Below are 27,849 nucleotides of genomic sequence, written 5' to 3'. Positions count from 1 at the left end.
CGAATCCACAAAATTCAAGTCTGGATTGAAAATGAGTATCAAAACGAGGTTACGTGCCGCGAAATGTAGATGGCTATAGTTTTTTAGATTGACCTTCTCAAAACAAAAAAGACGAACAAAACTATGCATAACACAACCATTACATTCCCGTAACAAACATTCATGATGACACCGTTTCCAGTAGCATCTTGTGCGCATCTAGTTTGGCTATTACGTTACATTTTATGAAGGAGCAGAATGACACTGTCTTTGAAAAGGAACTGCCAGACAATCCTACAAAATTTTCGAACTGCACTCTGACAAAAGCAAAGTTATCGTAACATATTTCAAGGCGATGTTTGTGTTTTATATATCAGTTACTGTAATGTAGCTAAGTTACTGTGAAGTTCGCGCTTCAGCTAAGTTACTGGGACACAGTACTAACTTACTGTGAAGTGCTTATAATGCTTGACCACAAGAATAAGCAGAATTGAAGAGTTGCCTAAATATTTTCCTCAACATTTACCGCTCTCTCCACCGTAAAATCAACACAAAAACTCTTGCACGTGTACCTTGCCAGCCTAAAAGACTTGATATTCCTCATGCATAGTCGACTTGCAAGGCGCCTTTAGAGCCCTCTCAAGTGACGGCAAACCACCGGCAATAATGGCAATTCCAGTTTCAGCCGACATTTTCGAGCAAGTTACAGTGTGCCGCCCTGGGAATATGTGTCTCAGGCTGCCTTCGGCAGGTCTGTGGTGGCAATGGCTCGCCCTAAGAGTGGTGCGTACTCTTCGTGCAAGAGCGCATCCAGTTCTCTGGCAACGTTGGTGCGCACGTGGTACTTGAAACCCCTGTCGCGGTCCTCGTTCAGGCTCAGGTTGGCTCCGTGTGCGACGTCCAGGTTGACGTAGTCGATGAGGAAGGTGCGCAGAATGGCCTCCTTGCCCGGCGCAGCCGTGGCCTCGATTCGGGCTGCTCCGGTACGCACCACAACATTCACGGGGACGGCCTTGATGGTGCCAGCTAGGTCGTCTCCTTTGGTCTGGAAAGGCCACGGCGACAATCAGACGTGGTCAAAATAAAATTACTTTCCAGATCTAACAATGCATACCGGAAGGACGGATGAATGGACGGATGGATGGATGAACAGACGGACGGACGGACAGACAGACAGACAGACAGACAGACAGACAGACAGACAGACAGACAGACAGAGAGACAGATAGATAGATAGATAGATAGATAGATAGATAGATAGATAGATAGATAGATAGATAGATAGATAGATAGATAGATAGATAGATTAGAATAGTGAAAAAAGGCAAGAAAACTTGCTCACACAGCTTTCTGTGTGAGGTAAGGAGTGTTAGCGAAATGCTTGAAACGCTAAACTCTCGCATGCTTAACGACTCCTGCCGCAGAATTAAATATATTTCAAAAAGATAATTTGTCTCGCAAGACACATTAGTGCCTTGAAAGAATTGTGAGCCGACTGGTGGGGAGGGTCGTTTTAACAAGAGTGTTCGCAAAAAAAAAAAAAAAAAACCTTAAGCAAATGATAATTGATCGCTACTCTAGACTAAGCATAATCATTAACTAGTTTCAGTTTAGATATATATTGAAGTTAGGGCCAATCCTGTAATGGGGTGCTAAATTATTGTTCCATTTACTGATCGTTAAAAGCTTAGCGACATCATCTGATTGACCTATAAACACCCACCGATTTTCCTTCACTCAGATGACTATACTTCTGTCGTGCAAGTACGGGGCTATACTGCTTCCTCACCACAGCGACGAAGCTGGCCGTGATGCCGCTGAAGTCCAGTGTGCAGCTGACGCTAGTGTTGCGGCCCACGTGCGATGGTTTGTCGCAGTCCCCAAGACGGCGGATTCCCGTGTCGAAACCGCGGAATATGCCCGCTGTCATGTTTACCTTCAAGTCCCGGTTCGTGAAGCCCGTCTTCAACACCTGGAATCCGGAACGTATAGGTGAGACGCCAGGCGACGTTTGCAGTTAGGCTCGTATAACGCGCTTTTGCGTTTCTATAGTGACTGCTGGGCTTTCACGCCCCAAAAACAGGATACGATTATGAGGGGCGCTATAGTACAGGGCTCCGGAAACTTGAACCACCCGGAGTGCTATAACGTGCACCTAAATCTAAGTTCACGGGCCTCTATTACTTGGCCCCTTGTGGAATGCGGCAGCCACGGCCAGGATTTCATCCCGCCACTTCACGGTAAACAACTGAGCATCATAACCACATGACTACAGCGAAAGGGTGACTTTTACACTCAACATCATTGACTCTTGTTATGCCCATTTTCACAAAAAAGCTTGTTACATTATATCGGCATCAGTTAGATATTAGTCTCCATGGTTATAGCTGCTTACCTGATCCATTACCGGGGCTCGAAGACGTATGAAAGCATGTAAGTTGGTTTACCGACCTTGCGAACGTAATCAGTTAATCTAATCTCCATTGCCGTGGCTTCGTCTGTAGCAGTTTGTTCGCGTGTACCTATTCATACCTTGATAAGAGAAGCGATGGGCATTGCAGCTTTCGATTGCGCTTGTGGTCATGCCTTTACATTAGGTAGGACAACGTGTTTTTAATTGCAATCATCCTTTTCTTCAGAGGTCACATTATTGTCAGAGACACTAATTTAAAGAACCATGAAAATAATTCGGGTATTCAAGTTTTTTTTTATTTCGCGTTACATAAATATTAGCAGTCGGTTCTAGTTTTCAATTAAAGCGCCTTTATTGATATTTTCGGCTTAATCAGTGATCTTCACAATTCATTCGATAGATCATTGTCCGTATTTCTGTAGTGCTAGAAATGAATATACGTCATAGTCTCAACAAAATATTGTCAAGGAAGTTGCTCTTTCACTTTTTTTGTGAGTGTGTATTTAGCTACTACTTTGAAGGAGACATATTCCGAGCCTTTAAACCCAAACAATTATTATTATAATTATTATTGAAAGAGAAATATGTAGTGGGAGTCATCAGAAAAAGACTAAAATTGTCGTAAAAGCACGCAATGAGAAGCAATCAAAGGCAGTGACTATTTCTGTCGAGAAGCGGCACTGCCACTTACTCGGTGGAAGAAATTGACACCGAGAAGTGAACGCGTTATGAGCGCCCAACCTAATTGTACCTTAAACTTGAAGAATGGAATCACTGCAGATGGGTACAGCCTCGGAGATGCTTTCAGAAGGCGCGGCATCTTCTGCTGAATTATGCTGTCCATATATGCGTTGGCATCCCTAATGGTGCCCCCTGGTAACGCCGGTGATGATACTGCGGAGAAAACAAAATGTAAATGTGAGTTTCGTGCGAAAGACTTCTGCAGTTCAAGGGTTATCAGCATGCAGACGAAATGTATATGACGTTCAGAGACAGTCACTGGCATACGTTCTAGAGTACCGTGACAACAGACCAATGTCTGTTGAATCTATTCTTGAATGTCATCCTCAGAAGGCATGGCAGCTGAATGCGACCAGGTAATTCCTGAAGTTTCTAAGAAAAGCTAACTTGCACGAGCGGCTGGGACTGCGATATCTCGTACCATGCGAGCGTGATGAACGTGTAAGATGTTTGAGCACGCAAGTGAGATGGACATGTAAACTTGAAAGAATGTTTGTGTGTGTGCTGTTATGTGCTTTTTCTCATCGTATCACTCTTTCCTCTCGCTCTTTCAATCTGCCTTTTTCCGTCCCCACGTGTAGTGTAGGAAACTGGCTTTTCTAGACTGGTTAACTTCGCTGCCTTTAATGGTCTACCAATTCTTCTTAAAAGTAGAAAATCATTACAATGATGTGTGCGGGTGTGGGAGAAGGGGGAAGGAGGGATTCCGAGTCGTTCTTCATGGTGCGCTGCACGCTAAGTATAGGTTATGTTTAGCAGAGTTAATGATTATACGTATAGTTGCTATGTAAGTAATTATCACTAGGAATAAGTAAACAGTTTGTTAGCTCTAAGTAGAGCGTCAGGAAGTATTAAGCGAAAGGTCATCACGCGCTACCTGCACAGCTTCCTGTGACCGTCTTCATCGACATGACCGGACCTTGGCAGCTAATGCTATGCTTAAATACTCCGAAATCTACTGAATGTATTTGCTCGCTTTCGTTTGCTTTGTCAATCCTACCAGCGTTGTGAAAGGCAGCGGTCGGTCTCACCGAGTGAGGTTTGTTTGTATTTGCATGTGCGAGAAATGACTTATGTGCTAATAAATAAATTGAAAAAGATTGAGGGACCCTTAAGCTTCACCTTTAAGAGGTGAACGTGATAGCGATAACCTGTTCCTAGTGCGTACTTTATTCCTTTAGCATATACTTTTTTATTGTATGACGTAACTAAAGAAGTTTAAATAGTGAATTACTACAATGCAATCAATAAAGTAGAAAGTGACCTGTGTCAGTAAAGCTTTCGCATAGGGCTGAGTTATGTGTACTGAGTAGCATGCTCTAAAACACGAAAGCATTTTCAACTTGGTAGATGAATTGCTGTCGATATTGGTGTCTTTCGGACAAAACTGTCACGTATGGTAATCTGTTTAGTTCTGCGGGTATGTAGGATATTTGTGTCTCTCAGTAAAAAAAAAAGTGAATTAGCGCTCTTTTCACACCTGTTATCTGCTTCGTCCTATAGTTAATCAGCTGAGGCTGGAATATCCGTGCCGGGAATGAGTTTCAACTATAGCCGAGCTTTCATTTTTTTTGCCAGTTGTCAAAGCTTGTGACGGTTAATAGATAAGGATAAAAGGGCTTACCGCTTAAAATTGGCCTGATTGGCCTGACTGGCCTAAAAATGCGTCGTGGCGGAACTGGAGGCGGCACTCGAGGCACTGCGAAAAAGAGTAACCGGACAAATGCGCAAGAATAAAGGTGGCTGGTTTGATAACAATAAGAAAACAAACAAACTACCAAATAATGAAGATAAGACAGCATACAACTACTCTTAAGTCTCGAGCAATGTTTTGTTATCATGATTGTTGGGGAGCATCCGAAAGTCACCATATGATTATAAGAGACGGCGTAGTGGAGCACTCCGGAGATTTCGACCACCTGGGGTTCTTCAACATGCACCTGAATCTAAGCACATGTGCTTCAACTATTTTTGGCTTTATCGAAAATGCGGGCGCCATGGCCGGGATTCGATCCCGCAACCTGCGGGTCAGAAGACGGGTGTCTTAGGCACTACACCACCGTGGCAGGCAGCAATGTGTTATTGAATCTGCATGCCGCTTCGATTACGGGAAAGAAAATAAGGCATGTACAACGGCAAATCTTGCATGGAGTCTTCATGTAGCGCCACTCTCCTGCCGGTGGTTTTTTACACTGATTCAACCTGCACGTCTACACTTCATAGTAAAATTCACGCGTAGTCTTAACCCTATCTTTACCGTTAATTGACGAGCATACTTATCATGAGATTCTGTACCAAAATGACTGACTGGTCCCCACGAAATAAATGGCGATTCGACTCGTCATAACAAAGTGTTTCTTGACTCTAGATGGCCACACTTGTCTGTCTTGAGTCATTTGTGTCTCGGTATTGGTTTTATAGCCACATTTTATTGTATTGCCGTACGCTGATGCTATCTTTGAGTTTTCATTTGTTACGCAGTTAGTGAAATAAAGGAACTCATTTATATTGGAACAATGATGGAGTTCTAATGAAAACAAACAAACAAAAGACACTGAAGATTGAGCGAAAATATCTTTCGTTAAATTTTGTATAATATTCTTTTATTTTATGATACGAAAAGTTTTAAATGATTGCACAAGATATTCTGCAATACTATGCAAATATTGGCATCACTTGATTCAGCAACAACTACTTGCCCCATGTTTATGAATTATTACCTGTACTGAATATACTGAGGATTGAGTAGTGAGGCGTTATTTTATGTAAAACGTCTGCTTTAGAGCATATTTTTGCCCATACGATGAGGAGACTCACCACTAGGCCTGTAGGTGCTTCTTGGTCCTGTGAACACGGGCGCCCCTGGCACACCTGCATAACGGATGTTGCATGTTGACTCAAGTGTACTCTAAAGCAATGAAGTAACGATAAGACACCCTGAATTAAAATTGTGACTGTAAGAGCACAATCAGTACGAACGTGATGGGTCGTCATCTTCGAGAAGGTCAAGGAACTTGTAGAGAGTGTCCTCGTAGCGCTCTGTGGTAGTTTGTGATCCTGGTAGAGTGATGCGTAGGGCGAGGGGGAAAAATAAAGGTAAAAGAAAAAAAAAGAAAGTATTATAGATCATATAACAAGCGCCATAAATTGAACCAAGGTTATCTCATTTGTTTCGATGTCATCATAACGTTACATCTTTAGCGTAATCTTCAATGCCGTTCATCACAAACAGCATTAATAGATAAAGGTAAACTAAAGTGAAATAAGTTTAAACTGATAATCGACCCCTTGTGAGCCCTGCTGTTTCACCATCACGTGTTTTCTAATAGAAGAGAAAAGGCAGGCTAAAATTTCCTTTTTAAATTTCGCGCCATTACTTCCGCAGACGACGTCATGAACCACAACCTTTTTTTTTATTTTGGCGACATTATCCCCAATATGTTTGATAAAACTTGGTGTGGTAATTGTATGGTGGCGTCTGACAACAATGTACAGTTATTTTTGCTGATAGGGAACCGTATGGGCACCTTCGACAAGTTATCGGTGCAGGAACTTGAAGGTAGCGCCATCTCCCACATTTTTTTGCGCGTTCTCCCGTTTACCGAACTGCATCTAGGAAGCGGGTTGACATTGGTATTTTATTGAGCAATTCACTAATGTTGGCATATTGTTTGTCTAGTTAGTTATCTTTTAGAACACCCTTCACTTTCTGGCTGGTCCAGATTGCACGTCGACACACGGGGAGGCGATCTTACGAAATCTGCACTACTGAAAACAAGTACGTTCGATGACATTGACTTAGCTACATGCAACCGGACACCGTCCCTATGAAACGGTGTCACTAATTTTTTAATCATTTCCAATGGCCTTAAAACGTATTTGATGGTAAGGAATTATGAGGGTCCCAATGGTAGTCTTCAGGTGTTGGTACGGCATAGTTGAAAAAAACAAACAGCGCGAAAAACGAGAAACCAGACGAAGAAGTACACATACAGATAGCTGTATGTGTAGAAGTACATACAAAACTTTAGATTATTCCGCATTTCACTGCTTTCGCACGTGGAAATTGGCAGCATGTTAGACTATCTGTAACACTTGAAGGCGAAAGCCTGCTGCAAACTACCTATTGCGTTAAGTTATCAAATATGGGACAAGACTTCTTGTAAAACGTAACGAGCCACAATGCGGATGACACGCATCAAGTTATCTTGACGTTTTCAGTCGATCCCAAAGCTTTCATGTTGCGTGGTGTTGCACGTGATGCTGTGTGATGACGACATAGCGTAACAGGACGATGAAACCGAGATGATGTGACCAGTTTCTGTGAACAGTCATTTTATGACGTCAAATTGTGACCTCACAATATGACGTCGTCAATGAAGTAGGTCACGTGCGTTTTTGTACTTCATCGCCTGCTGTGTTTCGCTCAAAGGGCTGCTGATAACGAGACACTTAAGGTTTTCTTATTAATATATGAATGAATGAAATATGTCTCGACCATGCTAATGTGCAGCCTCTTCACACAAAGGCCAGAGCTTATAAGCGCACTGAGGAAATCATTGACGTTGACTTCCACTACAGGAAGCCACTAATACTAATGGCTCTTGAGTAGAAAATCCGTCTTGCCCTTGTAACGGTTTCCTTGCAACTAAGTGAAGGTTACTACGGACAACAGAGGGTGTAGAGATCAGGAGATAGTGAGAGCTCTTCAATAGCTTATTGTTACAGGAATCCAGGAACACCTGTTACGATTTCCTTGTCGGCATCACGAAACGGCCGTCGAGTTTGTGTACACGAATGCCGATTGGAATGAGTAAACGTCAGGGTAAGTTTGCTCAACTGAGCCGAAGCAAGGATGAGGTGACCCAATCATCCCAAGAGGTAGAAACAAAAACACGCATAAATACGTCCATGTCTTGTGTCCAGTCAACCTCTTAACGATCCGCTTCCGCGTTGCGTTCATGTGAACGAAACAAATAAAATGACAGAATATCGCTTGTAATAGATGGCTATTCTGGAACACGGGGTTTTTCTGAAGCCAACATTTCTACAAGTGGCATTATCTCCTTCAAGACAACAACGAAGTTGCTATCCTTAGAAAGACGAAGTGACTTGTCGAAAGGTTGGCTCCAAGAACACACCGTGTTCAAGAATTTCCCATCTCTTCAAGCCTTCATCTTCTTCTGAACTTCTGCCTTGTTTGGAGTATCAATTAAGAACACGCTTGCGTCTGACCTACGCCACGGTGTTAGAATCTGAGAAAAGGTTTGAAATGTAGCTTGAATGTGTTAAAATGTTTTCAGTTTCAGTTTTCAGGTTATTCGCTTTCATATAAAACATACATGCTTACATCAGCACACAGAAGGAGGCCTCAGAGAATTTGGCCGAAGGGGGACCTACTGGCAGAAAATGAGTTAAATATGTACAAGTAAAATGCAACTCTGTCAACAACGTGAAATAAATTATACACTTAAATAAATACAAACTAAACGCAGTCAAAGTTTACCAGCTATAACTAAAGCAGAAATGTTGCTTATTATATTTAAAGATAGAGAAAAAACACGAAAAATATGACTAATTGATTGGATGAACGAAGTAACGATCAAAGCTAGAGGTTGAATCATGCTCTATTTTGAATGCACGCCTTGCATAATAGTATTTTATATTAACATTATCATACTTGTTTAGCAGCGGGTGCAACTCTCTCATTGAAATTTTATAGTAATAGAATTGTTTTATATAAAACCATTGGTGCTTGAGGGCTTGAACTACGTTGTTGATCCGAGTCCGAAGAGAGAAAGATTTCACTTTCAACTGTCCTTCTAGGCACATTTTGTTTACGCGTTTAAAAACGTGGCGCATCATATACTTTGCTTTGAATGAATTGTAAGAATGAGTTGAGAAACAAAAGTATGCGTTAGTCGAGAAAATTAAATGTGTGCAGGTTACGACTTGACTAATTCGAAAAAGGTGGGTTTTGCAGCATATTTTATAATTTACCAATAGAAATGTGATCGTGACACACAAGTGAGCTACTCCATGATCACAGGGAAGATGGCAAATTTCTTCGCTGAAAGGAGAGAAAATTAATTAAAGAAGAATTAAAAGAGTGCTTACTTTGGCTGCTGGCGGTGACCACTGCGAGGCCGATGATTAATAACCGAAGCATCGTGGGATTGTTTATGCTCTGAAAGAAGAACGGTAAGACAACAGATTAAACTTGTAATCTTTATATAATACAAGGAGAATAGAATATTTAAAAAGCAAATAAATACCAATAAACGTTCGTTCATGTAGGTTCTGTATGCCATTTGGTGTAAAATGCGGTAGCGTAAACATTGATACTGCTATAGAAACGCATCCCACAACGGTGCATGAGATTTGTTTCACATATTTGATAACTTGATAAGATAGGCATGCTTGAAGTTTACGTATTGCACGACAAATTTTGGGAAAGTGCTCCCAGAGATAGCTGCCCTCGACAATCGCTCAAGGTTGGTTCACGGTAGCGGCATGGCAGCTCGCCGTTCACCGTTCTCGGGCTGCCATGAGCGGGTGGTTTCGTTCGCGCGTCTGCTGCTATTTGCCGTTCGGAGAAGAGGTCCGAGACCCATTTTCGTGCCGTTTTCCGTTCGCTAAGTAGAAACATAGCTAATCAGCGTTAGTTGAGCTACATTGGTGAGCCACGTCGTCTGCTTTCGGCTTTCCGCGTCGCCTACGTTTGCCGCGAGGCGCTTCGAGTTGCTTGCTTCTTCCTCCACGAATTTCTGTGGATGTCGTCCATGTTGTTGCCAGGCTTGGTTCCAGCAGTTAATAGAGTGTTTTGTCTGTCCGATATCCAAAAATACGCAGCATGAATCCAAATAAAGTGTACCAAAGCTGGCACCCGCACAAGTGGCTCTAGCTCTTAGGGATTAGAAACAACTAGCAAACGTGTGATGTATACGGCCACGCCCCACCGCGGTGGTCTAGTGGCTAAGGTACTCGGCTGCTGACCCGCAGGACGCGGGATCGAATCCCGGCTGCGGCAGCTGCATTTCCGATGGAGGCGGAAATGTTGTAGGCCCGTGTGCTCAGATATGGGTGCACGTTAAGGAAGCCCAGGTGGTCGAAATTTCCGGAGCCCTCCACTACGGCGTCTCTCATAATCATATAGTGGTTTTGGGACGTTAAACCCCACAAATCAATTATACGGCCTCCGAGATTTCGTAAGTGCCCATCACCATTCGCTGAGCTTACAAAATTTGAGTACGGCTCTCAAAAAGAGCGACAAATCGATTAGATTACTGTATTGTCGAAGCATAGGCTCATGGGTCTAAAGCGTCTGTTAGGAGCATACAGGCTACAGAGCGCACGGTGGCGGCATGATAAATTTGAGGTAGTCGACAACTGCATCCGAAAAACCAGCCATGTTTTTCGAAGGCTGAAATGCTCGGCTGGTCAAATGCCGTGCATTTTGAGCAGCTCTTTTGAGGACAGCGGTGGGCGACAGTCTACGGCACCACGCCGTTACGATAAACTTGCCGCTAGCATGAGCGATCCATAACTCTTTTTTCCATAATAAATGTGCCTTTATGCCGGAGCATGTTGAGGGTTCGCGGCTTTATGTGGCGAGGCGAATGCTGGTTTCAACTTCTGAGCGATGACCTAAGAAAATAATGTGTTCTAGAAAATAATCTTGCTGATAAGGGACGGTGACTTTGCAGTGTGGCTCAAGTCTCGTTTCACCCGTTATCTTTCGAGAACAGAGCGGAGCCTGAGCCCTACCGCTCGCTTCGTGGCTTGTCCAGTTTCCACGGAAAGGCCACCTCCGTAAACCAAGTCTTCCCTCAAGGGCCGCCATTTCCCTTGTGTTTCCAGTGAATGCACATAACGTTACTGAGGCTCGACAACAGACACCCATTTTCATGGATATCTTCGACAGTGACTGTGTAGTTGACGTGACACATTGGTTCGTTGCTCCAGATAAAATGTAAGTACTTTCGAAGGTCATTAGGCCTCGTGCAAATAATGCTAGAAGCGCACACCTTCACGCTGTGTTAAACCAGAGGATGGCCGGGCTGTTTACTGCTTGAGAGTTTACTACTACTGAATGAAATCAGAACTAGTGCATTCTTCTCGTTTGCCAGTCAATTTGAAACAGCGGCTTGTCTTGTTTATGGTTAAGTAACGTAGCTCAGCATGGTCACTATTTCAGTGCATATGCTTTATCTTATCGCCTGCGGGTGCTCTTGATTTCTAACTTTCCTTAAATATCCTCCTGCCGCGCCGGAGTTGGAACATACACACGTCATCTGTACTTTCTGATAGTCTGTAACAAAAAAACTGTTATTGTTATCGTCACTACTTTTATCTGTCATTCACCGCGAGCCGTTCAGCTTCATGGTGGCCCCATTTTCTGCCTTAGAATCGATAGTGTGCAATTCGTGTGTGTGAATTCACATGACACTGCCCTGCTCTGTTGGATTGCTTACCCAACGGCGTAAGTGTTGGACGTATGGTACTCGGCATGTAAATCGAGCATCCTTTCTTTTACTCTGCTTCGAATCATGTATACGTCATCGCGCTTGCGGTGAGGGCAGAAAAGAGACTCCAGTTTCACTAATTGGCGGTAGTACACCAAGCTCACCCTAACAGAAGTACAGACTGATCTATTGTTAAAAGGAACACTGGAACACGTGACTTCTACTCGGCGCCAACACCTGCCAGCAGATGCAACCATGCAGTTTTGCGAAGGCGCGGTGAGCATTCTGGTTTGCGCTGTAGTGGTTTGGCCCAGCTGCTTTCGCGCGCTTGGAATCTAGGAGAAGCGGGGTATTCACGCGAAAAAGGCATAGTTTTCTACAACGTTTACTAGATTATGTGGTGACACTGCAATCGTTGAGACATCATCATCATCATCATCATGACTACGTGCACTGCAGGACAAAGGCCTCTCCCAAGTTCCGCCAGTCAACTTGGTCCTGTGCTTGCTTCTGCCATATTACACCCGCAAACTTCTTAATCTCATCTGCCCACCTAACCTTCTGTCTCCCCCTAACCCGCTTCCCTTCTCTGGGAATCCAGTTAGTTACCCTTAATGACCAGCGGTTATCCTGTCTACGCGCTACACGCCGACAACATGGGAATGTTTAAACGTGAATTTGTCAGCGGCGGCTGCGTTTACGATGGAGGCGGAAGGGCTGTAGGCCCGTGTGCTCAGATTTGGGTGCACGTGAAAGAACCCCGGGTGGTCGAAATTTCCGGAGCCCTCCACTACGGCGTTTCTCATAATCATATGGTGGTATCGGGACGTTAAACCCCACACATCAATCAATCAAACGTGAATTTGTCTAATATTTATGATTGAGGCTTCGAACCCTTTTGCGGCTTTTATTGTCGTGTTTTGGTTTTTGTTTCGAAAAATAAATAATTGCTCACTGCGACCCTTGTGAGCAGATTTGAATCAGCGAGCTTAAAAGGCTCAACGTGGGGAAGTTGTACTGCCGAACGTTTGCTGAACTTCGTAAACCTCATCCTTTGACAAAGCGTTTGCAGGCAACAGTGAGTCGGAATAATGAAGCCTAGTCAATCCGTGAACTCCACCCATCATTTCCATGTTGGTTGAAGTGAGATGAGTTACAGATCCCATAGACATGATACTCGGTGACAACTTTCTGTGGCAATGAAGGGAAAGATATATACGAGGGCGGAGTGACTGCACATGTGCTCCTCCGCAAAGTAGTCCGGCTAGACCCGCTTTTCGTAGGATGGTCGTGTTCGAATAATACCACAGCCCAGAACATGCTACGTCTTATTACGCAACCATTTCTAAATGAAATTCGCCACAAGCTCCTCGGGCGAGTCGGTTGAATAGCTGGTGGGCAACGCACGCTCACCTACAGGCGAAGACGCCATTTTGACTGTGAGGTGAACCTAAACCCTAATGTTTTCAGGCGTGCAAAACGTAAAATCACGCTTCATAGAGTCAAAACAAATGTTTATATCTCATTGGTTCGTTCAGTGCCTCTTTATAGAGCGTTCCATCGGGCCAGGGGGACCGACCTGGCAACCAGCGCTTTCTTCCTTTCGGGAGCGAGCCGAGGGCGCGGAGTGTATGAGCTGGTGCTTGTATAATTGGCTTTGTCGAACAGTTTAGCATGTTTAATTCGAACTGCAGCTTTTCTTCTCTTGTATGGCGATATGTCTGTCAGAGGAAGGCCAACGGGAAGCCCCTGTGCTATGTTTGGTTGTTCTAAAAGCTACAATTAAAAAAAAAGAGCCATCTGATTAGGTATGTGGCAAGCACCACCAAACGCGCAGCATTTGGGGATGATTCATAATACATTGTTTGTATTACGTGTGACACGCTCTATATTGGCAAGTACAATAATTCCCGGAATACCCAGTGTTCAATTTGCTCAAATAACAGTCAGTTATGATTAGATTGACGAACAAATATAAGGAGTCAAGTGCGGCCCTGTTCATTAAAGTAGAAAATATCTGAGCACCACTCGAGTAGCCTCCTGTGTCGTTTTAACTTTGTTTTATTATTATATTTTAATATCATGACTTTGGTCAAAACACTTAGCTTCATAACTCGGCTCAACACGGGGATCTATATAGTTGATGTGGCTGTATCAACACAGACGGGAAACCCCTCACTTCGTAGCGGGGAAACCGGAATGATTCATTTATTTTTGGGCTGCGCACCGGTCATGTGAACCCCGAATATTCACTGAGTTCTACATGAAAATGACGTGGCGGAATCTTTGTCCTGATTGTGCAACTTTCGTAAAACGGTGGAGTGTATCACGCCCGATGTGCGATGTGAAAGCCGAATAGTGAAAAAAAAAAAAAAAGAGAAGAGAGTTTTCTAACTTCGTATTAGGAATGACTATCTCAGGAAGATCTCATACGGGGGCATTAAATGTCGAGCAAAAGAAAGGCAGCAATTCATGGACAACAAATGCCGTCATCACCAAGATATCGCAAACTGCGTGTTGCCGCACGATCACATGTACGGGTTAGTCGCTCTTTGTGACAGTATATACGAACCACGAGCGAGAAAAGAAACTCCACTATTACTGCCCAGCAAAAAAATATATATATATATATATACTATATCCTCGATGCCAGCAATTGCTAGCCCTGCTGAAGCGTGTTGAAATATTCTTACGTTTTTCCAACAGAAAGGGTGCCGAAAACGTACGTCACCGACCACTTGCGACAGGTTCGTGCCGTCACATATCCTATTTGACACCCGAAGGAATGAGAACGTTTCAGAACGTCTCACAGACTCAATTCCTACCTATGCTGCATCATTTGACAAAAATTCAGTGTGCCAGAGCGAAAAAAAAAAAAAAACTAGCTGTACCTGTAACCGTACGAATACTTTCCATATAGAAACGTGGAGCTTATTATTTATTTATTTATTTATTTATTTATTTATTTAAGACATACTGCAGTCCGAAGACCAAGCAGGTGGGCAGGGATTAGAAAACACAATTCTGAAAACAGTGCAACAAGTGTGAAGAAACAAAAAAAGAAAAAAAAGATAGCAGTACACAAAAAAACATAGCGGTACAGTAAATGTTCAAAATATTGCAGAAAGTACACGCTTTTCAAAATCCGACACATCACGCGCCGAAAACACATCAACCGGCAATCTATTCCACTGCTCGATTGTGCGGGGAAAGAAGGAGTGCTTAAAAAGATTAGTGCGTGCAAAAATTGGAGTTAGATTGTGCTCATGGGTGCTTCGAGTTGAACGAGATAAGCGGGACTGAATATAAAGTCCTGGATTAATATTGAATTGTTGGGAATTAAGCAAAAACAGAAATCTTAGACGCGCAACCTGCCTCCTGTGTTCCAGGGTCATTATATTGTTGTTTTACATGAGAAGCGATGGAGAAGCTCGGCTATGATAGCTGTTAAAGATGAACCGGACTGCCTTCCTTTGCACCATTTCTAATTTGTGAATGTCTTTTTTAAGGAATGGGTCCCATGCTGCGCTTGCGTACTCAAGTTGCGGCCTAACAACGGAATTATAAGCTAGCAATTTAACATGTGGAGGAGCGGCTTTTAGTTTGTGTCTGAGGAACCCGAGTTTTCTGGAGGCCGATGTGCAAATTTTGTTAATGTGACTGGACCAAGTTAGTTGGCTTGTTATAATAACTCCTAAATATTTATATTCGTCTACTTGTTTCAGCGTGTGGTTATTGAGCCTGTAGGAGGACGTGAATGCATTTTTTTTGTTAGTTACCTGGAGCAATACAGATTTGTCACAGTTCAGTTCCGTGGACCATTTTTCACACCATTCAGAGACAGCATCAAGGTTACATTGCAAGTTACTTTGGTCACTTGAGGATGAAATTCGTTTAAAGAGTACACAGTCGTCCGCAAACAACTTTAAACCAATCGACGATGCGTCGATAACGTCAGACATATCATTGATATAAATTAAAAATTCATTGATATATCCCCTAGGCAATCTGGCGGAACCCACGTTAAAGAGCTCTATAAACAGCATCCTGTAGAAAATAAAGCAATGTTTTGTTTTTCAAGCGGAAGACATATATACGCATTTGTGGGACTCCATTCTTCAGCCGTGGCACACGCCTGCTTTTGTTCCGTAGTCTTCTCTTCGTTGCCACCAAAAGTTGTCCCCGAGTATCGCGCCAAATTTTCCTCGATTGTGTATTATTACGAAACTGCGGAGGAAAAATCACCATGCACGGCGCTTACTGCGGCTGCGCGAAACCCACCGGCGGTTGCGCGGAAATAATCCGCCGTGGTTCGGGAAAACGGCGTCATAGTGAGTCAGCATTTATGTGACATACGGCGTCGTTTCTAATAAGCGATAAGTTGATGGTCCACGCTCATAATTATTTAGCTGGAATCACTGTTGGTACAGCTGCACTACGGCAGCGCATGAGCACAGTCGCGTGGTTTTATTTCATATGCGTTTTAGTTACAGCGCGAAATCGACTAAGATTGCGAATAACTAGGGAAGTGATAGAGGCTTTCCATGTTAAAAGAATGGATGAAGCATGCGTAAGTGAGGCATCGACACATCCTACGGAAGGAGAGTTTGCATGTCTCAGCACATGTGCTGCCAAGTGATATACGCTATGCAAATTTTTATATTCCCTTTTTAATACGTATTCGCAGTGCCGATGCGCTTTTTTTTCAATTTTTTTTCACGTTTTTGTGTTCTTCAAATAAAAGTTACAGTTTTGAGTCAGTGCTCATCTGTGTCCCTTCCGTCTTGTCGATTTAACGATGTAAGGAAAAATACATCCGTACCAACTATCCGAACTTTCTGTACTATTGCAATTTATGTCATATTTCCCGGGAGTTTAGAGGCGAGGTTCCTTAGAGCATCACCTGGTCGGTCGTCGATCGGCGTCGCTCAATCTGGCGTACCACCCCACAGTGTCTCCCTTAATATTCAGTAGATGGGTCTTTCCCGTAGAGATGCATGAAAACTGCTGTTGGGTGACGATATACTAGATGGCGCTTTACGCATCATATGTCGTCATCGCCATTTATTCGCTTGCTACCTAGATGGTGCTGTCCCATAAAGAAACATGCAATATGGCGGTTGGGTGAATGTACATTAGGTGGCGTTGGAGGTGCAGCTGCTCTCCGATTGGCTGCTGCGTGGGGTGCGAGCGTCATAAAAGGGCGCATCACCAGTTATCCCCGATTCTCCTGTATCGTCACCGTGCGTAGAGGAGTGCGCTTGCAGGATCATGCTTGGTTGAACGCATGGATGGACGCACGAATAGAAGCACGTATGGACGGACGAACACACGGACGAACGGATGGACGGTCAGAAGCACGGACGTTACGGACGCTTCCCCACACTCATCGTGATTTACTCCGTGGATATCCTGTGATTTTTTTCTTAACGGCGTGAAAAGATCACTACCCAGTACGTGCGCTTCCTCCAGAAATCATATCTGTCATTTTGGAATGCCCTTTTCAAATTAACGAAAATCATGTCGCACAAACGTTTATAATGAACATTTTGCGCAACCAAACCTGGATAACTAACTAATTACGTCCAATATAAAGATACCATATAGTGAGCGCCACACGACGGGAAATCATGACGTTGGTTCCATTGAGTTGCGGTTAACTGCGTTTTCAAACTGTTTATTCCTAGCTGCCGGAAACACCCTGAACAAAGCAAACACATGCATGTGGATGCACTTTTCAGTGTCGTGTAAACAACACGGCAACAGCAGGTCGATAATTGATAGTGAGGAAGGCGCTGCTTGATAGGCCTTGCTGGTGACTACGAGCAAAACAGCTTCGAATTCTCTCTGTACACTCGTATAACGAATAGTGTATCAATATGTAGCATTCGCGTGAAATGAACTATTTTTGTCAATTACTGTTTTACAGTGGTAGTGTGCTATCCCTTTCGGCTAATTTGCTTGAGCTTGCTAAGATAAGGTGGCCGACCAGTTATTACGATAGGAGTTTGCAATCTTGCGAGGACCACTGCATTCTCAATGACACATCGTCAATGCTTAAAAATTTGCTTCAAAATTTGCTAGTTTCGCCTATGCGTAAACATGAATTCAAGTTCACAGTAACGACAACATATCTTATGCAACTTTCGCTTCAGCAGACGCGTCCTGGATATGCGAGTCAACAGTTTTCGATTTGTTTCAGGTTACGTTACAATGAAGGGCGTGTCTGGCGTCATAAGCGTGTTTCCGCATACTATGGTTGGTGTGATGAAATAAAAAAACAACGATCGTTCAAGTGCTACGTTGCCGCACTATAGAATAATTAAGAAGGGATCCGGTTTCCTCATCTCCCTTCTATGACATAATCGAATAACATTACCAACGATAGGAGACTGGCCCGAACGCCTGTATATGTGGTATTAGCAATATCCATACAAAACGCATACTTGTGGTTTGAAAAATGTACGTCTCTTCCAAGAAACGCTGGCAATGCGCTACCTTTGAAAACCTTGGAACGCAGGCGTGACATGGGTAGACAAAATGGGCTTTTATCTTTCTTGCCACCGACGTGGGCAATTCCCCTCTGTAGCGTACGGGCAAAACGAGAACTCGTGCAACCTATAGATATTCATGAACTTACAGTATCGCTTCGAGGCATCGACGGGCGAAGCAGGGTTCCCTTTTCGCTCGCTGTGTTTACTCCTCGCTGGAGAGTCCTTGGCACTGCGGCTCACGTGTCGATCGGATGCCGGCTGCGGATGTTGGCTGCCATTCGGGCCAGCGCTACACGGCGACGGTTCTGCCCGCTCGGTGGCGGTGTCGACAGCGTTCAGGACGTCGGCGCACTTGTCGCCGTACGGAGGCGGCCTCAAGAAAAACCGGTTGCGTCGCAGAAATACGCCTCCCCCGCGCAGAACGAGCGCCAAAAATCATCCGCCCTCCTCCGATGTCCTTGGCTGCGCGACGAAACGAAAGCGACCGACGCGATGAGTCGCGCGCACGTGGTTTCGCGTGCCGCACGCGGACATGTTATCGCTCACGATCGGCAGTATTGGGTCGCCCTTCTGGGTCTATTGGATATGCGACTGGAGCAATGGTTCGTGTGAAAACAGCGGACGTGTTTTTGCGTATGTCGAAGGCTCTCGGCTTGGCTGTTCCCGCTACACTTCGAGTTCGATACCATCGATGTGGGAGGTGGACGTTGAGCAACGCCATCGCTACACCCTTACATTTTCAGTAAATTTCTAGCGTCTTACTTCCAAACGTCTTCACTGTACCTCTTTATTATATTATTGAGTGGTGCTTTAAGGGTCTTCAGTGTTAAAGACACTTTATGAAACTGAAGAGTGGTCGCGCACGCTTGAGTTTTCGAGCAGTGTTTTTCCCAGCAGTGTAAATGAGCAGATTGTGTCAAAATGATATGTGATTACAGTAGGGCAGAGATCATTCATTGTGCATCGGGTACAGGGTCGTTTACATCTATGGCGAACACCTCTTTCGTATTCACGACCTCACAGGAGCTGATGTTTAACACATAATTCAGAAATATGTTATCGAGTTTATCGAAACCGCAAATAGACGTCACAAAAAGGACAATTCCTTCCATGAATGTAATATAAGCGTTCAAGCTTGACTGGATGGAATGCTTATGAGATTTCGAGTGTAAATATGGTCGCCGCTGTACATCGTTTCCTATGGGACCAATAACGCAGGTGGGTCGTTTTCAAATTTTCTCAAACAGACTATGGTTATTAATCGTGGGCTCTCGCTTTTTTTTCACCTGAGCATTCTGTTCAGATCAGTGGGAAAGCGTCAGTCAATCATAGCGTGGCAGCCGATCATATCTCTTCCAAGGCTTTTTTTTTTCCTCTCAAGGAAGTTATGTGCACTAGTAACACGTGTGGAGTGGCGCGGTACTGGTGAATTTTCTGATACTCTTTAAAATGTTTTGTAATTGAGATCACGAATTGCACGAACAGACGCTAACTAACACCACAAGCATACATCGCAAATAATAAGCGGGTAGAGCAACAGCATGGCGTTGCTATTAAAAGGCAAAACGTAAGACACCCTGCAAATGACGCGGAATGGTAAAAACTGCAAATTATGCGATTTAATAAAAACACGTTTCTTTTTATGTGGGTCAGTCAAGGCAGTAAATTGGGCTAGTTGGTTGTGGTATCTAGCATTCATTTCTTGTAGCGCAAAAAAGAATCGCACCGACGCAAGGGAGGAGACGGAAACAGGACGAGAGCTAGATATCACATAAACTGGGTTAATGTCTGGTGCCCATCCTGCCTTCCTATATCCTCTCTCGTGTTTGAGTTTTTACCTTTTTCGCTAAGGAAGTGCATGGTAGCTTTCACATGAATGCTTAGGTTAATTCATGGCCTCTTCTATATGGGTGAAAAAAATTGCGATAAGGACTTCAGGAAACAACCCTAAAGGGGCCATTATTCCATTTTCGCAACGTTCAACTTACAGTTTCGCTTGCTTTGCTGTCATTTAGACGAAGGACAAAATAGCTAGATGGCGTGGAATCTGACAAAAGACCACACGTCTGTTTACTTTCGGCGCGAATGTACGCGTGCACCTCAATTATACGTGGATGTGTTCATAACTGTTACATGTTTAGACGCCTATTTTACGGTATACGTTTTAAATACTCATCGCCATCATAATTCACACTGAGGAGTACGTGCCTATGCTGAGCTTCAAGGGCAACTTGTACGTCGGCTTAAAACGGGGTTTGAGTGTTGTATTCTTTTATTTAAATGTCATGAGAGGAATATAGTCTATCGTGCTTTATTTATGACAAACATGTTCACATTTCATGCTTGCTAGGGTTGTAGTTTCGGTGAGGTGGTTCGTGCTCATAAGAGAGAAAACCACGCAAAGTTAATACAGACACAAGATGAAGAAGGCACGACAACAGCCCTGATTCACAAATTATTTTTTTGACGCTGGGCACATATGTACTTGAAGATAAAAATAATAGGAAGAACAAACATGATATTGCCGCGTGCATAGCTGCATTTAGCGGCGAGATAGCGACGACAACGAAGAACGCGGTTTTGCTCGAGAGGTGCAGCGCGTGTGTATCTCGCCAGTTAGAGGTCACTTATACCAGATTGCGCTGTGCAGTTCCACAACTAAATTATTACCTTAATAAAGCTCAGCTCAAGGCGTCACCGCTATGCATTTGGTGCAACGAAATTGAAACAATTGAACATTTCTTTTTATTCTGTCATCGTTATTCTTATCAGAGAAAAAAGATTTTTAGTAACCCCATTACAAAAGCTCGGAATACAAGTAAATTTACCAGTAATTTTATCATTTGGCGGAACTTCATTTGGTTACTGCCACAGGGATGTATGCTCCGCTGTGTTTGATTACATCAACGCAACTAAACGATTACCATGCTAGTGAACCACTACCTTTTCAGATCTTTAGTTTATGATTCGTAGTTATGTCTTTCAAAAACAAAAGATGGTTTGACCGCTTGCTCAGCACACATTTTTGTTTTTTGGTAGTATTATTTTAAGCTACTTTTTCAGATTGGCTTCATTTTCAGTTTAGTTTCATTTAAGTATCCTGCCGCCCGGTTCTTGGCCCATCCCCCTTTGTGGGTAAGCGCCATCCATCCAAGGTCATCAGCATCAGCATCAGGTGCAGCGCAGCAGAGTGAAGAAGACCATAATCTTAGCGGCCTTCTCTGAGAGCGTCTCTACAAGTCCCACTTTCCTTGTTTTTAAATAACCCCTTTGTAATATATAACCCGCGACACTGGTGGAGGAGCTGGGTACTACCACCTCATGATCAGCACCCCTGTGAGAAGCTTCGAGTCCAGCCCTACGAGACAGCCACGCGTGGAGACGCCTGTGCACCGCTCAAGCCGTCGCCTTCAAGGTCTTGAACCAGAATTTGGCCTTTTAAAGGGAGCAACACTTCCGACAACCACCCCTACTCAAGAAATGGCAAGGAGTCCTGCACAGGTGACGGTCCAGAATATGCGCATTCCTGAACCATTTCATAACCGGCCGAACGAAGATGCGCAAGACTGGCTTGAGCAGTTCGAACGGGTAGCTAAATCGAACTACTGGAGTCTCGATGGAAAGCTCTTCCACGTATACTTCGCCTTTGAAGACGGCGCGAAGACGTGGTTTATAAACCGGGAGGCAACCTTGACGACATGGGAGGAGTTTTGTCGTCGGTTTCTCGACACCTTCGGTAACGCGGACCGACGCGAAAACGCACAACGCCTTCTTGAAGGACGCACCCAACAGCTGCATGAAAGCGTCGCCATGTTTGCTGAGGATATAGCGCGCTTGTGCCACCGCACGGACCCCAACATGCCCGAGGCTCGAAAGCTAAGCCATCTCATGAGGGGCGTCAAAGAGCAGCTATTTGTTGGTCTTGTGCGCAATCCGCCGACAACAGTGGACGAGTTCACCAGGGAGGCCACCGCAATAGAGCGTGCGGTACAGCAACGGTACCGACAGTCTGATCGCCCGGCCACCGGCGCAGCTGCAGGCGCCACCGCACTTACCGAAAACGACGAGTTTCTTCTACGCCACCTGATTGGACAGATCGTGCGTGAGGAGATCGCGAAGGAGAACGCAAAATATACATTGCAGTCACAGGCGCCCCACAGCAGGAGTCCACGGTAGCCTCCGTCGCTGAAATCGTTCGCCATGAACTTCGACAAGCGTTTGCCTCTCCTCAGCAATATTCCACTCCACCGCACCGTCCAAACTCGTGTACCTATGCAGACGCTGTGCGTCGTCCATTGGCTTCAGAAGTATCGTACCAGCCGAACGGATACAGCTATGCAGACGCTGTTTGTCGACCCACGCCCATGCCAGCGCCGCAGTACCTCGAACCGTATCCTGTGGCAGCCTGGGCTCAGCAGAATTCTGTCAGGCGACCCTTTATGCGGAAGACCGACATATGGCGCACTGCGGATCGTCGCCCACTCTGCTACAACTGTGGAGAGCCAGGGCACATTTGCCGTTTTTGCCCACATCGCCGAGCTGAATACCGCGGTAGTGCACCTACAGCTACGCGCCGACAGTTCGACGAAAGCCGTGCCCCCATCGACGACGACCAGGCTGGCAGGCGGGAAGGCTCTTCTACCTTCCGGACGTGGTCACCATGACCGGCTCGCTTTGGTTCACCAAGCCGCCGTAGTTTTGCTGACGCCGTCAGAGGTCGGTCTCCCAGCCCACGGCAGGGAAAATGAAAGCAGCGACCTCTGGGGGGATGGTTGCAAGCCGTCGAATTGCCGAAAAATCCCCACTGCTGCCGAAACACGTGAGAGACGACGATGAAGACTTCGCCGAGAAAACTGTGACTGCCGACCTCGCTGTGACGATTGACGGCGTTGAAGTGACGGCCTTAGTCGATACGGGTGCAGACTTCTACATAATGTGTGAACGATTGGCAGACTAACTCAAGAAAGTCAGGATGGAATGGACGGGCCCTTATATCCGAAGTGCTGGAGGCCAGATAATGACTCCCACGGGAAAATGTACAGCAAGACTCACTATTGAGAATGTGGCTTTTGTAGCCACCTTTCTGATCCTACCGGAGTGCTGCAAACCTATGATTCTGGGAATGGACTTCTTAAGAGAGTACGGTGCTGTGGTCAACATACGCGACGGTGTGATCACATTCGCCGCTGACAAGTCTGTGACCACTGATCCAGACCAAGAACCCAGAGTGTTACGTGTAATCGACGACGACGTCTGCGTGCCACCACTGTCATGTAGTCTTGTTTCCGTGTGTTGCGCCGTGCACTGTAATGAAGACGCCATAGCCGAACGCATCACTGACCTTCTTTTTCACCAAGGCATCGCCATCGCTCGCGGTGTCGTCAGCTTAGTGGATGGGCGCGCAGACGTGCTTCTGACCAACTTCACGAATGAGCGCCGGCACATCGGTAAAGGCACAGCTGTGGCGTACCTCGAAGAGCTCGACTACTCTCACGACTGTCTTCTAATGCAAGGGGAAGCCACAGCTCAATCACCTCCACATACACCACCAGTTGATATCGGTCCGAGTCTAACACCGACTGAAAGATGCCGTCTTATGGAGCTGCTCGACAAGTTCAAGGACTGCTTCTCATCGACATCATGAGTGGGTCTAACGCCTCTGACTAAGCATCGCATAATTACGGAAGACACAGCAAGACCGATCCGACAGAACCCATATCGCGTCGCTCAGAAAGAACGTGAGGTAATCCAGCAGCAAGTCAAGAAGATGCTAGAGGATGACGTTATCCAACCATCAAAGAGTCCTTGGGCATCGCTAGTGGTACTCGTGAAAAAGAAAGACGGCAGCTTGCGTTTCTGCATCGATTATCGTAAGCTAAACCATGTTACAAAAAGACGTTTATCCATTACCACGGATCGATGACTCTTTGGACAGGCTACGGCATGCGCGCTACTTGTCGTCAATGGACCTTAAAAGTGGATACTGGCAAATAGCAGTAGATGAGCGCGACCGAGAAAAGACCGCCTTCGTGACGCCAGACGGGCTTTATGAATTCAAAGTCCTCCCTTTCGGTCTATGCTCAGCCCCAGCCCCGTTTCAGAGACTAATGGATACCATTCTGTCCAGCCTGAAATGGAAAACATGCCTTGTGTACCTCGACGACGTGATCGTTTTTTCGGCCACGTTTGAAGAAAATCTAAAGCGGCTACTGTCAGTCCTTCAAGCCATACGGTCCGCTGGACTCACACTCAAACCGGAAAAATACCACTTCGGCTTCGAAGAACTCCAGTTCCTGGGACACGTGATCAGTCGCGAAGGTGTGAAGCCTGACCCAGATAAAACAGCAGCCGTCGCAAAGTTCGCAAGGCCTGTTGATAAGAAAGCAGTCAGGCGTTTTTTGGGTCTCTGCGCCTACTACCGGCGATTTATAGCAGGCTTTGCACACATCGCCTCTCCACTCACCCGCCTTACAAGGGAAGACATCGCATTTGTATGGGGTGAAGAGCAAAAAGCTTCATTCAACGAGCAGCGACAGCGTCTACAAACTCCATCTGTCCTCGCTCACTTCGACGAGAATGCACCAACAGCCATCCATACAGACGCCAGCAATGTGGGCCTAGGTGCTGTTCTTGTCCAATGCCTAGATGGTGTGGAGAGAGTGGTTGCCTACGCTTGCAGAACGTTGACACGCGCCGAGTCCAACTACTCAACAACGGAGAAGGAGTGTCTGGCCGTCGTTTAGGCAGTTGCGAAGTTCCGCCCATACTTATATGGCCGCGCTTTCTAAGTCGTAAGCGACCATCACTCTCTTTGTTGGTTGACGAACATGAAATACCCATCTGGACGTTTAGCACGATGGAGCTTACGGCTCCAAGAGTACGACATGACCATAGTTTACAAGTCCGGAAGGCAACACTTAGACGCCGACTGTTTGTAAAGGTCACCGATTGAATCACCGGCTATAGAGGATGATGATTTCCCAGGTTTTTTAGGAGTTGTTGATGCAGCTATCATTTCTCGGCAACAACAAGATGATCCGGAGCTCAACTCGCTTATAGAATTCTTGAACGGACGAGCCGCCAATGCACCAAGAGTGTTTTCGAAGAACTTATTGTCATTCTGTTTACGGGACGAAATTCTGTACAAAAAGAACTTTCCATCAACAGGTAGAAGCTATCTGCTGGTAGTTCCTGGAGCTCTCCGCAGCGAAATTTCACAAGCCTGCCATGACGAAGCTACTGCGGGCCACCTCGGTTTCACAAGAACACTGACACGCATCAAAGAAAAATATTACTGGCCAAGAATCGCAGCAGAGGTTAAACATTACGTCCGAACATGCATTGTCTGTCAGCGGCGCAAGGTACCACCTGTCAAACCCGCTGGACTATTACATCCTGTGCCCGTGCCAGAAACCCCGTTTTCTCAAATCGGAATGGATCTGCTGGGGCCATTCCCAACATCGGACAGTGGCAACAAATGGGTTATAGTGGCGACGGACTACCTCACCCGATACGCGGAGACCAAGGCAATCGCGAGTGGCACTGCAGCTGAAGCGGCCCAGTTCTTCATTGAGAACATTGTTCTGAGACATGGTGCTCCAGCTGTCGTCATAACAGACAAAGGTACCGCGTTTACAGCCGAGCTTTTGCGCACTGTGCTTACGCTCAGTGGCACAGCGCATAGGAAGACGACAGCTTACCACCCACAAACGAATGAGCTTACAGAAAGACTTAACAAGACAATCGCTGACATGCTTTGCATGTACGTCGACGTAGAACACAAGAATTGGGACCGAATATTGCCGTACATCACATTCGCGTATAATACGGCGCGCCAGGAAACAACAAAAATGACGTCGTTCACACTAATTCATGGCAGAGAAGTTACGACAATGCTTGATGCCATGCTGCCTTACGATTGCAATGATTCAGAGACAGACGCCGCAGACTTCACTGAGCGCGCCGAAGAAGCAAGGCAGTTTGCCCGCGTCAGAATAATGAAGCAGCAGCAACTTGACGCCCAACGGTACACACTTCGCCATCGATTCGTCATTTATCAACCAGGAGATAGAGTCTGGGTTTGGTTTCCTGTACGACGACGAGGTCTCTCAGAGAAACTTCTACGCCGATACTTCGGACCCTACAAGGTTCTGTGCCGTCTTAGCGAAGTGACGTACGAAGTCGTGCCCGACGCCTCCTCCTGTTCGAAACGTCGCCAGCATCTGCCTGAGACAGTGCACGTGGTCCGCATGAAACTTTACCACTATCAGTGATGTAAACACTAGATGGCCGCATCTCTACCTGTTGAGCGTCGGGACGACGCTCACTCTGGCGGGAGGGTAATGACACGTGCATAGCTGCATTTAGCGGCGAGATAGCGACGACAACGAAGAACGCGGATTTGCTCGAGAGGCGCAGCGCAGCAGAGTGAAGAAGACGATAATCTTAGCGGCCTTCTCTGAGAGCGTCTCTACAAGCCCCACTGTCCGTGTTTTTAAATAAACCCCCTGTAATTTATAACCCGTGACAATATGATGGTGCTACCTCTCGTCTATATTCATCACTGCCAGGAGAGACCCTGACGTCGCACCCTGACGTCACAACGAGTGACGTCAGGGCCTCTCCTAAGTTGTTTTCTTCCTCCATGCATTCGAGCAGCTAGCTCGCTGAGCCACCATCTTGTTTGGACAGCAAAGTAGCCTGCATCGTTTTAAAGACGATAGTCTTTCTTTGGGACCTTCGACGCAAAAATTTTGGTCTGTTTGTCTGTCTGTACATTTGTCTGTTTGTCCACTCTTACCCGCATCGGGTACTTGAAACGGTCGACCCCATCTGCAGCGACCACCAATGTTGCTCAAGGTTGAGCGTTCATGCTTGTGCAATTGTTAATTAAAAAACAAATATTGCACATGTTTGGGGCACCATAATAACACGCATATTTTCTGCATATGCATCTCTTACTAGAAAACGCATACATAAGTAATTTTAAGGACCGTAGCGCTTATCACGCTGCGCTTACCATGCAACGCTTGCACGAAACAGGGCGTGTTTCCAACGCATTGCTAAGACGAGATGGTGGTGGCACGTACCCGTCACCTCGCGTTCTACAGCTTATCACCTCTGAGACGGGCGCGCATTGCCACACGCTTTGTGTTTCAAAAGAAACTGCCAGATGAGGCTCATGTCTCATGTGTGACGTGACTTGATGCGCTCGTTCGCCTCCGCTGCACGCTCGAGGCAATCTAGCAGCGCCTCCGGAATACCACTCACCGATTTTCTTGCGCAGAACATCAAATAATTGTTTTGTTCACTCTCTCCACACGCAAGCCTATCGTCTTTCGACGACATTTGCTGATTACATGCAGATACGGGGCCAATTTTTGTTGATGCTGCTTTGTCTAGGCTGTCTAATTTGTCGGCTACGTGAGAATTGAAATGGGACTTAAAATGGCCGCCGTCCACTTAGTTGTCTATTTAGCCATCTACGGTGAGTATTGGAGCATACCATAGAGTTTCATATAATAAAACCTAGAGGGGAATCTCGCGCTATTGTGTCTACGAGGGCTCTTTCACTAGCGTGTGTACCCCCACGGGAATTATGGGAAGTACAGGCTTTGGAACGGCTTTGAATGGATTGCGTTTTTGAGATTCACGATGCTTCTTTGCCGAATGTAAAACAAAGTGCTTTGGAGTTATATTTAATAAAAAATCGCTTCACTCTTTTGTATGTACATCTTGTTGTTAAACGTTTTTGTGA

At 45.4% G+C, this 27,849-nt stretch overlaps 1 protein-coding gene across 1 annotated transcript; it reads right to left on the bottom strand.

Annotated features, from left to right (window-relative positions):
* Positions 1-122: 122 nt before the first annotated feature.
* On the bottom strand, positions 123-18,405 carry LOC119159689 (salivary anticoagulant protein P23). Its single transcript, XM_037412517.2, has 8 exons — positions 18,239-18,405; positions 9,251-9,320; positions 6,113-6,190; positions 5,951-6,004; positions 4,758-4,832; positions 3,144-3,286; positions 1,769-1,951; positions 123-1,024 (listed from the first exon to the last, which is right to left on the bottom strand). The coding sequence occupies exons 1-8, from the start codon at positions 18,254-18,256 to the stop codon at positions 713-715; spliced, it is 933 nt and encodes a 310-aa protein (XP_037268414.2). The 5' UTR covers positions 18,257-18,405; the 3' UTR covers positions 123-712.
* Positions 18,406-27,849: the final 9,444 nt, after the last annotated feature.

The sequence above is a fragment of the Rhipicephalus microplus genome, chromosome 1 (genome assembly GCF_043290135.1).
Source record: "Rhipicephalus microplus isolate Deutch F79 chromosome 1, USDA_Rmic, whole genome shotgun sequence".
In the NCBI taxonomy this organism is placed as follows: domain Eukaryota; kingdom Metazoa; phylum Arthropoda; class Arachnida; order Ixodida; family Ixodidae; genus Rhipicephalus; species Rhipicephalus microplus.
This window is presented reverse-complemented; position numbering and strand designations above follow the sequence as displayed.